Below are 13,843 nucleotides of genomic sequence, written 5' to 3'. Positions count from 1 at the left end.
GAAGGCTTATGACAGTCTAAGACAACAACTGTTAATGGTATGTAATGCGGTTTTTGTTGTGATATTGAATAATATTGGATATCACTACATGTGTGTGGAATGAAAACGTATGCAAGTTGTTTTCACTTCTGCTTTGCCTGATTTGTAGATGAGCTTACTCAAAAGGGCTTTAATGCCAGAGTCAAACATTAATTGAGTGGAGGAGAGGGACATAGTGTAGGGGAAGGAACATCAGGTATTCTGTTTTTTATCTTTACATATTGGAAATACTTATATTTAATTTATTTTCTTCTGGCCTATATACTTTGTTTTTCTCTATAACATTCCAGAGACAAGCAAAGTAAAAAATTAGAACATGGACAAAAAAATATGCGTCCTGCAGAAATATTGTCACCCATGGTAAATATGAGCAAAATGGGCCTAGTCTTTAACCTTTAAAGAGGTCATGGCATGCCTTTTCGTTATTCTGAAGTAAAATGACCTAAAACCTGTGGGATGACCTGATGAAGAGAGTCCATTACCATGGACTGGAGGAAGTCTCAGGTACATTCTTCAGAAAATTCAGAGCTGTTATTTTGGCAAAGGGGGGATTGCACAAAGTATTAAAGGAAGAGAGACAAATATATTTGAGTAACAAATAATTGTGTAGAATAATAATAATAAAAAAAGATGAATGGTTTCATATTTTGTGAATACTTTGTATAAAAGACCAAGAGGATAAACAAATTTTTCCATATTTGGTTTGCTATTTGCCAAGGAAAGTCAAATATTATAAAAGAGTAGTTTTGTTTGCTTGGTTGCCAATTCTTTCATTTAAAAATGATTGTTTAATGGAAATGATGTGTATATTACAGATGCAGCACATATTTTTTTTTTTTTTTTAAGTTAATGAAAAAGTTCATGAAACCACAGGTGAAGAAATGCCCCTCCGTCAAAAAGGAAAGCCCCTTTTAAAGGTTAGCTGCTGCAATTATTAAGTCGGCTTTAGAAAGTCTCCTTACTGATCTACTACTTAAACTTTTTATTATTATTAAATTGGCTTGAAAAAAGCCAAAATTGCTGAAATTTTAATTTAAACTTTTTTATTTAAACTATTTAAACTTAGATTCTTCTGAGTTTTGGATATATATATATATATATATATATATATATATATATAATTAATTAGTAGACGCCAGCATGACTCATGATCCTCAGCATCCGTTGCTATGGAGATGGAGCCAGTCCGCTTTGCGATTGGGTGATTTCTTCAGTGATTTCTCATTGAGCTCAAACCAGGTCAGTTACGAGGCTCACAATTAAAATGTTTTTTGCTTAAAGGCGTAGTTCACTTTAAAATGAAAATTAGCCAATCAAGCCATTCCAGGTGTATATGACTTTCTTCTTTCAGACGAATACATTTGGAGTTATATTAATAAACACCCAGGACCTATATAATAGCAGTGGGTTGCAACCATCAGATTGAAGCTCAAAAAAGTGCATCTATCCATCATCAACGAACTCCACACAGCTCCGGGGGGATAATAAAGGCCTTCTGAAGTAAAGCCATGAGTTTGTGTAAGAAAAATATTCATATTTAACGTTACAAAGTAAAATTCTAGCTTTCGGCCTAATGGCCATGCACAGTCTACTTACACCTAATGCGCAACGTATGACGTCGGAAGTAGCGTAGAGCGTCATATCAGCAGGACGTCGCTTTACTCTGATAAGTTGTGCTGTACACTTGGCTGGAGGCCAATTATTTTACTTTATAAAGTTTTAAATATGGATATTTTTCTTACACAAACTCATGGCTTTACTTCAGAAGGCCTTTATTATCCCCCCGGAGCCGTGTGGAGTTCGTTGATGATGGATAGATGCACTTTTTTGAGCTTCATTCTGATGGTTGCAATCCACTGCCATTATAAAGCAAGGAAGCATCAGGATTTTTAACTCCGATTGTATTCGTCTGAAAGAAGAAAGCCACCTATAGCTTGAGGGTGAGTAAATCATGGGCTAATTTTCATTTTAGAGTGAACTACTCCTTTAAATGTTATAATTGATGCCTTTCTCTGCCATTAGACGGACATAGTTAAGTTTACATGTTAGGACAATGAATTAAAAGATTACTACAAATGTCAAATAATAGATAACCTGTAGCTGAGGCTTGGCGTCGCCTTCCTCGCCTTGCCATGTCCTGAAAGTGCCTTTTAGAGGTCTGTGAAGGGTCTCCAGAGCGTGCACGTTTCCTTTCCACAGCTGTGTGTTGGAGTGAATGTTTCTTGTAAGACTGATGTTGTTAAAGGTACTGGAATTTAATTTAATTAATTAGTGGGGGTAACTAGTGAAAGGAAAACACAACATAGTGTGTTATTAAGGTGTTGAATGGTTTAAATGAGCCGTCTCCATGTCTCTATAACTCGGGGGGGATGGAGCTCCATTCTTCCAAAATATATTCCCTCATTAACACATGCCACAGAACATGATAGGATGTTAATTGCATCAACTCAAGAATGAAATCTTCTGCACTCATCCTTCTTCCACATTCAGCACATTTTTACTTTAATTTGTCCCCCAACTGTATGTTCAAGTATAAAATGATTGAGGTATATAAAGGTATAAAAAACAATAACCCTGGCTTCAGCTAGAATGTGGTCATGTTTCAGTTCAAGAGCCATGCTTCTGCCCTCTTGGTAGTGGGGATCCTGTGAGTCAAGGTTATGTTTGGTTGCCATTACAATGCAGACAGATACAGACAGACAGACAGACTGACAAAGTCGGATAAGACAGACAAGTAAGACAGACAGAGAGGAAAGATTGAGAAATAGATAAAGACTGTGAGATAGATAAACATATAGATTTGAGAGATGGATAGAAATACAGATCGTGAGATAGATGGACAGAGAGGTTGTGAAAGATAGAAATTGATGAAGAGATAGATAGAGGTTGGCTCTTAAAAGTGCCTTTGGGTTTTGAAATTCAGGTGTAACATAGCTTGGTTCGAACAGAACATGTATATAGGCATGTTGATATAAGGTTTAAAAAGTGTACACCTATAGTGAGAGTGTACACCTATCCCATTTTCCTATAAATACTTAAGATACATTTTTTCTATTTCCTGGGCGACCAGGACCATGCGTCTGGGGTTCCTCATCCCAGATTTATATGCAGTAATGTTAGACCAAGTTTACAGTGACGTTGAGTGTGAACCACGATGATCGAGAGAAAATGACACCTAGACGTCTAGATAACTAGAGTTAGCTTATTTTTCTCTGATAATGAGGAAACCATTTGTTGGGCTTTCGTTGCCCTAACATGTAAACCATGCGAGTGTAATGGCAGAGAAACATTTAAGCAAAAACGTTTTAATTATGAGCCTCACACCTGCACAGTGGTTTGAGCTCAATGAGAAATAACTGAAGAAATCAGCCAATCGCAAAGACTGGCTCTGTCTCCATAGCAACGGATGCTGACGAACATCATGATTCATTCTGGCGTCAACTTATTAATTCAATTAAATAATTGTAATTTTATTTATTGAAATTAAAATGTAATTTAAATAATATTATTTTCAAGGAGGAACAATTCAAACTGATGGTCATAACGGTCGATAAGGCTCATGGGTATTGTAGTATTATAGGCCTACTGTTAGATTTGACACCAAACTGAACAGTATTTCTCAAAGAAGAAACAGCAACATTTAGAAGCGATGGCCGTGGCACAACTCTGCAGTCTCGTTAATTAACGGGAATATATTTACTATATTTTAACTGGAAGGAACCATTGACGACGATTTACGTGGTGAGTAGCCTACAGAATAAAAACAAGGACAAAAAAAAATCTCTGATTAAATATTGAGTAATGTAGCGCTTAAAGTAAAAAAAAAAAAAAAGGTCAAATGAGATTGGCTGAAAGAAAAACGTGGTGCAGGCATGAAAGATAGGCTAATTCTTATGAAAGTCACGTGCTGAGTGACAAGAATAAAAAGGGAAATTCGTGTTCACGAACACGAATCAATAGATTAAATTTCTTGACCATGTCACGACTATGACTATGTCACGAACTGCCGCAGCCGTACGACTTACAGTTTGTAGTTTGCAATACGTTTTACTAGTAGCCTAACAATGTTTTTTTTTTTTTTTTTTTACTTTCGGTAAACTATACAGTGGTTTCAACGAGTAGACGTGTAAGTAGGGGAAAGTATGGAAATGACCGAGATTCACTGGGGGGAGTCTTCAGAGTATATATATATATATATATATATATATATATATATATATATATATATATATATATATATATTTTTTTTGTTACATGTCATTTTAATATATTTTATTTGTATATAACTATAATATGTACTATCTACATTTACTGCGATTCGTATGATTATTAATCTTTTTCGTTATGTGTCCTCATAAAAAAAAGAAAAAAAAGAAAACTGGTGGGATGCCAGTTTGTGATGGTCCAGTGTTGTCCACCAGAGCGCACTCTTGCGTCATTAGTTCTCTCGGTCATGGCAACCGCGTTTTCATTGACTCATTCCCTGCATAGATCTCACCAAGAACGAACACGCCAAAAACACGGGCGGATTCATGAGGAATGAGCCGAATCCTCTGTCTCCATGACATTATTCTAAAGGCTTTTCACAGAGTGAGATCTAGAAAAGAGATTTGAATGTTCGCCGTTGATCGGATGTTCAGCTGACTGTGATTGCAGGAACATTGTGCGATCATCATCATGGCTGCGTCTGAATTATATACAAAGGTAACTCACACACTCATCATGCGATCGTGTTGACATCAAATACTAATGCCAAAAAAGACTGTAAATGCAATGAAAATGTGTCAACGCGATGCCAGTTCCTGCATATGTCTGTCTGAAAGTGGTGTTATTGTTGATGCTCGTTGCTCACGCGTAATGCTTAGGGCATATGTTGTCATTTTTGTCCTCTGATCATTTGAATGAAGTAATTCATCATGCATGCCTTATGTCCGATGAACAATCTATTGTTTAATAGTAATACGAAGATGTGTGAAATATTGCTGTCATATCTTGTGTTTTAGAGTTTTTTTTTTTCCATTGTCTGCAGAGATTGCTATTCGATTTGTCCTTTAAATTAACCTTAATTATTTGGGATCGCATTAAACAAAGCATTTAATATGAATACAGTTAAATGTGCATGACTCCCCTGCATTGCTAGCCATTTTATTTAGAAAGATGTTGTGAACTGTAGCCTATTAGGTGGACTGTTGATGGACAGACACCTTCGGCATCCTTGGATAGCAAAGATTGGGAGTATTTGGCAGGCAAGCTGGGGTTTTCAAAGGCCTGTTATGTATTGATATGGGTCACAGTTGTAGTTGATGGCTGACCGCAGGGAGCCAGTGGGATGCAGGCGGTGCTGATGCGAGCATCATTGCCTGCATGGGATGATGCAACCATTTCTGGTGCTGATGCAAGCATATCGAACATCCACGCGTCTTCCATTGTAGTTGTTTGCAATCCCCTACTGCGGCCTGTAGGCCGGTCCGCACAGATCAAGGCGTGTCTCCTTGAGAAAAAAATCCATTGGAATATTGTTGCGTAGAAGTCGAAACATGACATCATCACATATGTAGTCATGATGATGTCTCAGATGACGAATGGCTTTTTTTCCTTACGGGGAAGCGAGGGAGAGAAGGGGGGGAGGCCCACCCATCCCCCATGATGCAGCTGTCTTATTGTAAATGCACTGATGGATCCTTTTGAAAGCTGCTAGAGCACCGCACATTTATTTAGATTCAAGTCGCATGTAGCCTACAACAAGGGTTTGTAGCTTGACAAGGGTTATTTTTAGTAGACTTGTGCATTTTTAAATGGGTAGCGTCTAGCGTGATTGTGTTTAGTGGTCTACTGATATACAGTATTGCTTGTTTATGTCCTGGCAAGTTGTGCATCTCATTTATAATTAAATCCTACATTTGTTAAAGGCATGTATTGAAATTATACAAGACATTGGCCACCCTGCTACAGATATTCATATACAGCTATTGAAAAACCCATTTTGGTCAACCACTTAGTTTGATTCAACCATGTTTTTTGTCATAACATCATATTTTTTCACTAAAAGCATTCAACATTTGAATTGACTACTGAATGAAAAAAAGAGAATTTGGTCATACGCTCGCCCTCATGTCGTTCTGAAACTATATGATTTTTTTTTCGTCTGCAGAACACAAAGAAGATCATAGTTTGAAGAATGTTTCAGCTGATTTTGTCCATATTATGAGAGTCAAAAGGGTCAACATTTTTCATCAAATGAATCTTCTGAAGTGCTACAATCACTTTGTATGATGAACAGCTCGGAAACCTTAAGCCTTTATTCACCCGTATATCAGATCAAGACATTCAACACAAACCTCAAACCTCAACTAACATCAAACCGCATTGGTTCTCACACATCACATGCCCAAACATCATGGCATTGGATTATATCAATCGAGTTGTATTGATTGATTTCCTTTTTTTTGAGTTTAAAAGTTTCTGACTTGACTTTGATTATATGGACAAAAACACCTGAAACATTCTTCAAAATATCTTCTTACATGCTCTGCAGAAGAAAGAAAGCCACGGTATGAGTTTGGAACCACATGAGGGCGAGTAAATTGACATAATTTTCATTTCTGGATGAACTAGCCTATTCCTTTAATGCAGTGTAATCTTGTAGTGTCTCTGTTAAGACAATCAGTAGACAATTAAAGCATTGTTATAACGATCTTAACTGCAATGATGTCATGTCTGAATATTTTATTTGGCAGTCTTGCAGTCAGCATGAGGTTTTCCTATCCTCTCTCAAAGGTCAATGAATCCAGGAAGTCATATTCACACTGAGAACACAGAGGTATTTGTGTGTGCTCATGTTCTCTGGATAAACCTTGCATTGATGCAGGGAATGGCCAGTTCTTTTTGCTAGTATGGAATTCTGCCTCAGGCTGCTTGCAGATCTTACTTTTTGCTAAATCACCAGAACCTTATAACAGAGAGTGAAATTGCACTCATGACATGAACCAGAGACTGTATACTAACAGACCATCTGGAACTTTGTGTAAAGAGAAAGCTATTTATATAATGAGGTTGTATTTTCCTTTTTATTATTTAATTTATTTCTGTGAGGTTGAGTTATGTCAATAATAGTTGTTGCTAGTCAAGCAGGTTTGCTGTCAGATCCAATATAGTTTGTACACATTGGACACTGAAATAATAAGATCAGGTTGAAATGATCAAGGATCTTTTAAAAAAATAAACCTCAGCTATATGTTTCTAATGGTGGGATTTTTCAATAGAATCTGCAGAGTGGCAGGTGCTACACAAAGCCAGGAACAGTGCAAGGTTTGACAGACTTGCAAACTTTTAATTTAATGGCATCACTCCTGCTTTGTCCTTATTACCTCATCATGACTCTGAACAACAGTCAACAGGCATCATTGATGTGTTAATGCTGGGGTTAGGTAGATGTGTGCTTGTAAACGTTTGAACATCCAGAGATCTGTTAGCACAATTTATTCAAAAATCCATTACAAATACATGCAATACATTATTATCATGTCATTCTAAATATGATTTTCTTTCTTTTTTTGTGAAACATAAAGGATCATTTGAAAAAGTGTTGTTTGCACCACAGCGTTCTTTTAGAAGAGAGTAAGTCACGCAGGTTTGGAACTACATGAGGTTGAGGAAATTATTAGAGAAAAAGCCTCATTATGAGGATAAAATTCTTCAAAATCTTAAGCAGTTTGGCATAAACTTTTTTATTTTTTGGAGAAAAAAGCAGCAAAGTAGTTTTGTTAAAATATTACAAATATTTGTAAAACTTTTGTTGCCAACATGCAGAAACAAGAAACTACATTACAGAGAGGACTCCCGAAGACCATGCTGTGTGTTTAGTTCATTAAGACTCTTAAACTAGATATTTTGACCTTTTTTATAACAAGGCAAGGTTAGTTCAGGTTGTAAAACTAATGTTATATGGTACAACCTTCCAAAAACTATATGATATTTATGAATTAATAATTAATGATAACTTGAAAAATACATTTAAAAACATGTAGAAAATACTGAGTAGGATGTTCACACATTCAAGGTGTAAGGAAAATACATTATTGTTTTAAATGGTGTAAAGGCCCTGATATATTTCAGTTGAAATCAAAGAATGAACTGACATCATTTACAACAAAATCAGGCCAAAACGAAGTTTGTTTGGAGTTCGTTTGTGAAGTTTGAAACAGCTTGCCAAAACAAACTTTCCAGAATACCTGGACCTTTAAAATGTTCTAAACCAACATGGATGCTTATCTTTTTATTATCTTAGACATTCTATGTTATGTAACAATGTTATTGGGCCTTCGTGTGATAAACAGATAGGCCTATGTGAATGACTCCGTTCTTTCTTTTTTTTAAAAAATGGCAAACCCTTGACATGTGCGTTGCATTACTAGGAGGTAAATGAGCTCTGTATAGGGGTAAATGGAATGAGCGTTAAACAAGATCCCTGTACTATCTGCATGTGGCATCTGTTGACATGTTCACATACAAGTTTTAAACGTATCTTTCTTGTTGATTCTGTCCACTGACCGTCCCTCCTGCAAGCAGCAGTTGTTGTACGTGCTTTGCAGAATGATACATTTTTTCTTTTTTCATTTTAAAAGCTTCTGTTCTTGCTCATGTGACACTAGAGTGTTGGATACAGACAAACAATTCTCTCTGCTGACTAGAGTATCAGCCACTCGGAAGACCGTCTCTCTCAGAGTCCCTCAATATATAGCCTATCCGCCTGGGATCAGGGATCCAATCAGATGCATTGAGCGATCCATAACCTGCTTCCAGCTTTGGCAGAAATAGGGCAGGCTTCATTATTTTATTGTTCAGTATGAAATAGAGCAGTTTATGCTTAAACATGAACCAGGAGTTGGATTTTATGTTTGTTAAAGTAAGTACTGGAATTAATATCCTTTTGCTTGTTTTTAACACATCTAATTTCACTGTGCTACTTCCTTCTTAGTTGGTGATCAGGGTTTTTGGAGAAACTATATGAATTGGTTTGAAAATCCCTGGTGGTCTTTCCCCCTTTTTTATTTTTGTATTCTTTTTTTCAAACATTTATTGGAATATGCCTATGAATGTAACATTTTCTGACCATTTTCTTGTTGTTGCATGAAAAAGACTCACATACATTTATTTTTATTTTTAGTTACATCAATTCTAGGTCGAACTGATTCAGTTTGGGTTCAGTTCAGCAAATACTTTGTAACTATTATGGATACAGATTAGATTAGATTAATTAACTAGATACTACTACTACTACTACTACTACTACTAATAATAATAATGATAAAATGTAAAAATGCATTGAATTTAAAGGGGTCCTATTATGCTTTTTCACTTTTTCATCTTTAGTTAGTGTGTAATGTTGCTGTTTGAACATAACAAAAATCAGCAAGGTTACAAAGCTCAAAGTCCACTCCAAAGTAGGGTTGGGTATAGTTTTTATTTTTTTTATTTTTATACCAGTGCCAAATCGATACTTTTAAAACGGTACCGGTGCCTGAACCGATAAAAATTTTTTATAAAAAAAGAGAGCCTCAAAACGATGGTGAATGACATTAAATAACTGCTTTTTTATTGAAAAAAATAAGACGAAAAAATCCGTCAGTTAGTACTTACTACATTACTTACACAATTATAGATACAGAAAAAGAGAAATATATCCAATAATAGCTCCAAACCTATCCCATTTTAATATTTATGCTTTCAGGGGCGATATGAGATGAACTAGTTTAATTTACAAAGCTTATTTTTTCATAGTCATAATTTTCTGTTGTGGTTATGCAGTATCCATAAGCATGAATCAGTGGGAACTGATAAGGATTGAATCATGCAACAATTATGCTTATAAGGAAGACGCTCTGCTCAGTGGCCTGAAGGAAATGGGCCGTGATCTCATATCATGGGATTTTATTGTCCGTGTGTACATCGCATCTCCATTTAATTTGACTGAATTTAATCTTGCGTCATTACGTTTGGATGAGATCCTGTCTCGGCTGTGGTTATTCATCAGTATGGGTGTTAACACTGTTCTGTGCCCCAGAGAATCCTGGATAACCTGGCTTAGGAATGCTTGGAGCAACTGTAAACAAGCGCAATGTTGTTATTTTTGTCCAACAAACAGATTTTGTGGGATTTCAGGCATTTTTGGCAAGCATATGTGAGAGCTGGTCAATAGTAACAGTGCGGAGGGTGAAGGGTTTGCTGGTGAAGGGAGACTCTGGGAAACAGCAGGCAGCAGATTTTCACATGAGCGTCTGTCATGTGATGGTCTGTTCTATTCTCCCTCTCTATTTTTCCTTGTTTTCTCCTTTAGACTGTGAGGTCAAAGCACAGAGCATCATGTAACATTTAAAGGGATAACTCGCCCGAAGATGTTTAGCAGAATGTCTAAACTGCTCTTTTACGCACAATGAAAGTGAAAGGACTGGGGCTGTCAAGTTTCAAAAAGGACACAAAAACATCATAAGAGTATCTTAAAGTAGTCCATACTATATTCCAAGTATTTAGTCATACAACACCTTTATGTAAAGAACAGATCTTATTCATGCTTGTATTCTCAAGAAGTGTGACCAGTGTGCAACTTAAATTGAGTTGTTATTATATAATAATTATATTGTGTACAGGATATATTATGCAGCTTGTAAATGTAAATCACATACATTTTATTGTATGGAATAGAACAGCTTGGACATTTTTCTGAGGTGTCACATGGGTGAACTTTTCCCTTTATACAAATTTCTCTCACACAGTTTGCAGTCAGCTGAGATGTGAATGTCATACAGATGAGGAATTTCATGTAATTGATTCTGTAATCTTCAAGCTCTCACACAGAAAGCCATGTGGTCTGTCCAGAATGAGGGGTGGATTATAGTGTGTCTCTGTTTTATGAGTTTATGAATTGCCAGAGGGCTGTACCGCAGACCAGTGTTATGGGCTTTTGGACGTTCAACATCAAGATTTACGGAGGAATCGACTCACTTTGATTGAATCTGACCTCTTTGTCTCTTTGAGATTTCAAATGTGATCAGTGTGTTTGATCAAAATGGATCTCTGTTTATCTCCGAGCGGATGAGTGGAGTGAGGCAAGTGTAAGTGTACAGAGGAAAACAAGTTGTGACTTCTGAAGTGAAAGCTGAGGGTTAATTCTATAATCTCCGTTTGGCCGTGAAACGATTTACAAATGCTTTGTAAAGTACCTTCCCCATCCCCCATCTCTCTTTCTCTCTCTAAAACACACACAAATAATAACATTCCTCTTTTAAAAAGGTCATATTTGGTTTTGTATTTTAATCATCACAATTTAGCGATTTTTAAGTCATTTGCACATGCTTGAAGAATTGGAGTTTATCTTAGTGTTGTCACGATGCATTCGATACATTACCTTGAAAAATATTGATATTCGATACCATTTTCGATACTATGGGGAAAAACTGCCATATGTATATTTGTAATATTATCTCATAATTTTGTTGTCCATCCATTGAAATTCTTGGCAATCAATATTTTCAAGCCTTAAAAAAGTATCCCACATGACGCATCGTAACAGTAATCCATATGAATCGATCCAAGTCTTCTGAAGAGACGTGATCGCTTTAAACGATGAACAGATTCTTTTCAAATTTAGGTTTATATTCACATATAAACATGAATCAACTACCATTACAATTATCTCACCTAAATATTTGCTCACTCAGGGGCCGTTTACACGACACCGTTTTCAACGACAAAACGGCTTTTTTATGCGTTTTGGACGTTTATTTACACGACAACAGCGTTTAGGTGACTTGAAAATTAAAACTTTTGAAAACGGGTTTTAAAATGCAAGTTTTTGAAAACGATAGCCTTATCATCTTCGTGTGAACTACAAAAACACGAATCTGTGGAAACGGTGACATCATGGACATGCGTAGGCTATTACGTGTTTAGTCATTTGCTTTTTTTTTTGCAAATGAAAGGATACAGATATTAACAGTAAGAAATAAGGTTGGCATACGGACATCATCACAAGTGGTTATAAAAATTACGGAAATCAACACAATATAACATTTTGTCATCATGAATAATTAAAGGTTCCTTACAACAGATTCAAGAATGATGTTTCCGAAGCCTTTGTGTTCAAAGGTTTTAAAATTTTCTTAAAGGAAGTAAAATTGGACTTTGTATCAGAGGAGAACATTATAAAATTAGGATTACAGTGAATGTTTCTGGCTTTGTGAAGATGAAATTTACCCAGAAGACAAAGTAATAATACAGTGTTATCAAAATTAACATCCTTAGAATGAAACTCGGACAAACAATCTGTACAAAGAAAAAACATTTCCGTTTTTAGCACATCGTTGCCATGTAAACTTACCCTCAATGCATTTGTGTTTTTACAATGGGGTAATTTTGTTGCAATAGCTTAGACAAAGCACAAGGAAGCTTGATTTCAAACTTTGGATTGAATTTACAAAAAAATGAAAAGACAAGTAAACAGTCAGTAATAAAATATGAACCAACAAACAATTTACAAACAACAGCACAAATAAATACTGTAGAATAAATATACAAATGAAAAAAACAGTGCTTTAAATTTGTCAGGTAGGTTTAACAGTAGCATTCAGGTTCAGAAATACTGCATTGAGCCAATTAATCAAATGTAAAACAACACTTGATAGACTTCATTGTTAAAAACAGAATAATCCTTACAATTAAAGTTACAAAGTAATTTAGTCAAGAGCAGTGAGTGATTTCTCTTTTTCTATTGTTTTTATTAACATTAATGACATAGACATCAGCAGGTTTATTAGGCTGCTGTCACTTTAAGAGCTAATCTACAGATCCAATATACTGTTACACATGCGTTGTCTCTCCCAAATGTTCACTTTAGACCTAACCGAATGTGTTTATGTGAAAACTTGCCAAGACGGGCATGTTTACATAATTTTGTGTGTATTTGACCGTTTAAGCGCAATAAGCCGTGGAAAATAACTCAGTTTGGTACTTGCAAGCTGTTTGAGAGGTGGCTTTATGTGTGCACGCTTTGGATGTGAATGCGAAACCTGCGGGAATAAGTAAAATAGTGTAATCCTGTGCTGAAATTCAGGCCCTATAACACCAACACTATTCAACCAGAGTGAATTGAGGCGGGTGAGTAAGAGGAGCTGGGGGGGTGCCAGCTCATTATCGGACAGAAGAGAGAGCAATAAATAGAGCTGGTATCTATGGAAGCTGGTTTCCGCAACTGAATAAAAAATTAAAAAGGTAATTCAGCTTTTTATCTCGCAATTCTGAAATTTTTCTCGCAATGTCGAGTTTATATCACCTTTTTTTCCTCAGAATTGTGAGATATAAACTAACATTCTGAGTTATAAAGTCAGAATTGTGAGATATAAACTTGTAATTGTGAGTTATAAATTCAGAATTGTGAGCTGACATTTTTTTCTCAGAATTCGACTCGTAGTTGTCAGTGTATATCTCACAATTCTGAGAAAAATAAAATTGAGATTAAAAAAAGTCACAATTACCTTTTATTTCGTTTTATTCCGTGGCGGAAACAAGCTTCGATATGCATTGGTGTATCACTTCTGCGGAAAATGAATATTGGAACAATTTCAAATATTTCAGTGCCGATACATGTCGAAAATTTATTTAAGACAACACTAGTTTATCTATTGTGTGAGGCAACTTAGGTTGGGTGATATATCAGTAAAAATGTTTTGTCAGTTGAACTGTTGAACCATCGTTTTTGTTATTACAGTATGTAACTATTTGCTTATATTGCACACCCTTAAGACAACTA

At 35.8% G+C, this 13,843-nt stretch overlaps 1 protein-coding gene and 1 long non-coding RNA gene across 5 annotated transcripts in view; one reads left to right on the top strand and one right to left on the bottom strand.

Annotated features, from left to right (window-relative positions):
* LOC309508646 overlaps window positions 1-13,843 on the bottom strand; it is a 192,728-nt gene that overhangs the window by 112,914 nt on the left and 65,971 nt on the right. The window lies entirely within an intron of this gene.
* The window catches only part of myo5aa (myosin VAa), a 108,358-nt gene continuing 98,989 nt past the window's right edge, over window positions 4,475-13,843 (top strand). For 3 of the 4 annotated variants that reach the window (XM_082182846.1, XM_082182845.1, XM_082182844.1), the window contains exon 1: window positions 4,476-4,743. In XM_082182846.1, coding sequence (XP_082038972.1) covers window positions 4,717-4,743 — 27 coding nt within the window. In that variant the 5' untranslated portion in view covers window positions 4,476-4,716. Of the gene's footprint in view, window positions 4,744-13,843 lie in introns of all 4 variants that reach the window. The other variant, XM_082182843.1, reaches the window with a different exon arrangement.

The sequence above is a fragment of the Leuciscus leuciscus genome (genome assembly GCF_965113295.1).
Source record: "Leuciscus leuciscus genome assembly, chromosome: 10".
Classification (NCBI taxonomy): domain Eukaryota; kingdom Metazoa; phylum Chordata; class Actinopteri; order Cypriniformes; family Leuciscidae; genus Leuciscus; species Leuciscus leuciscus.
This window is presented reverse-complemented; position numbering and strand designations above follow the sequence as displayed.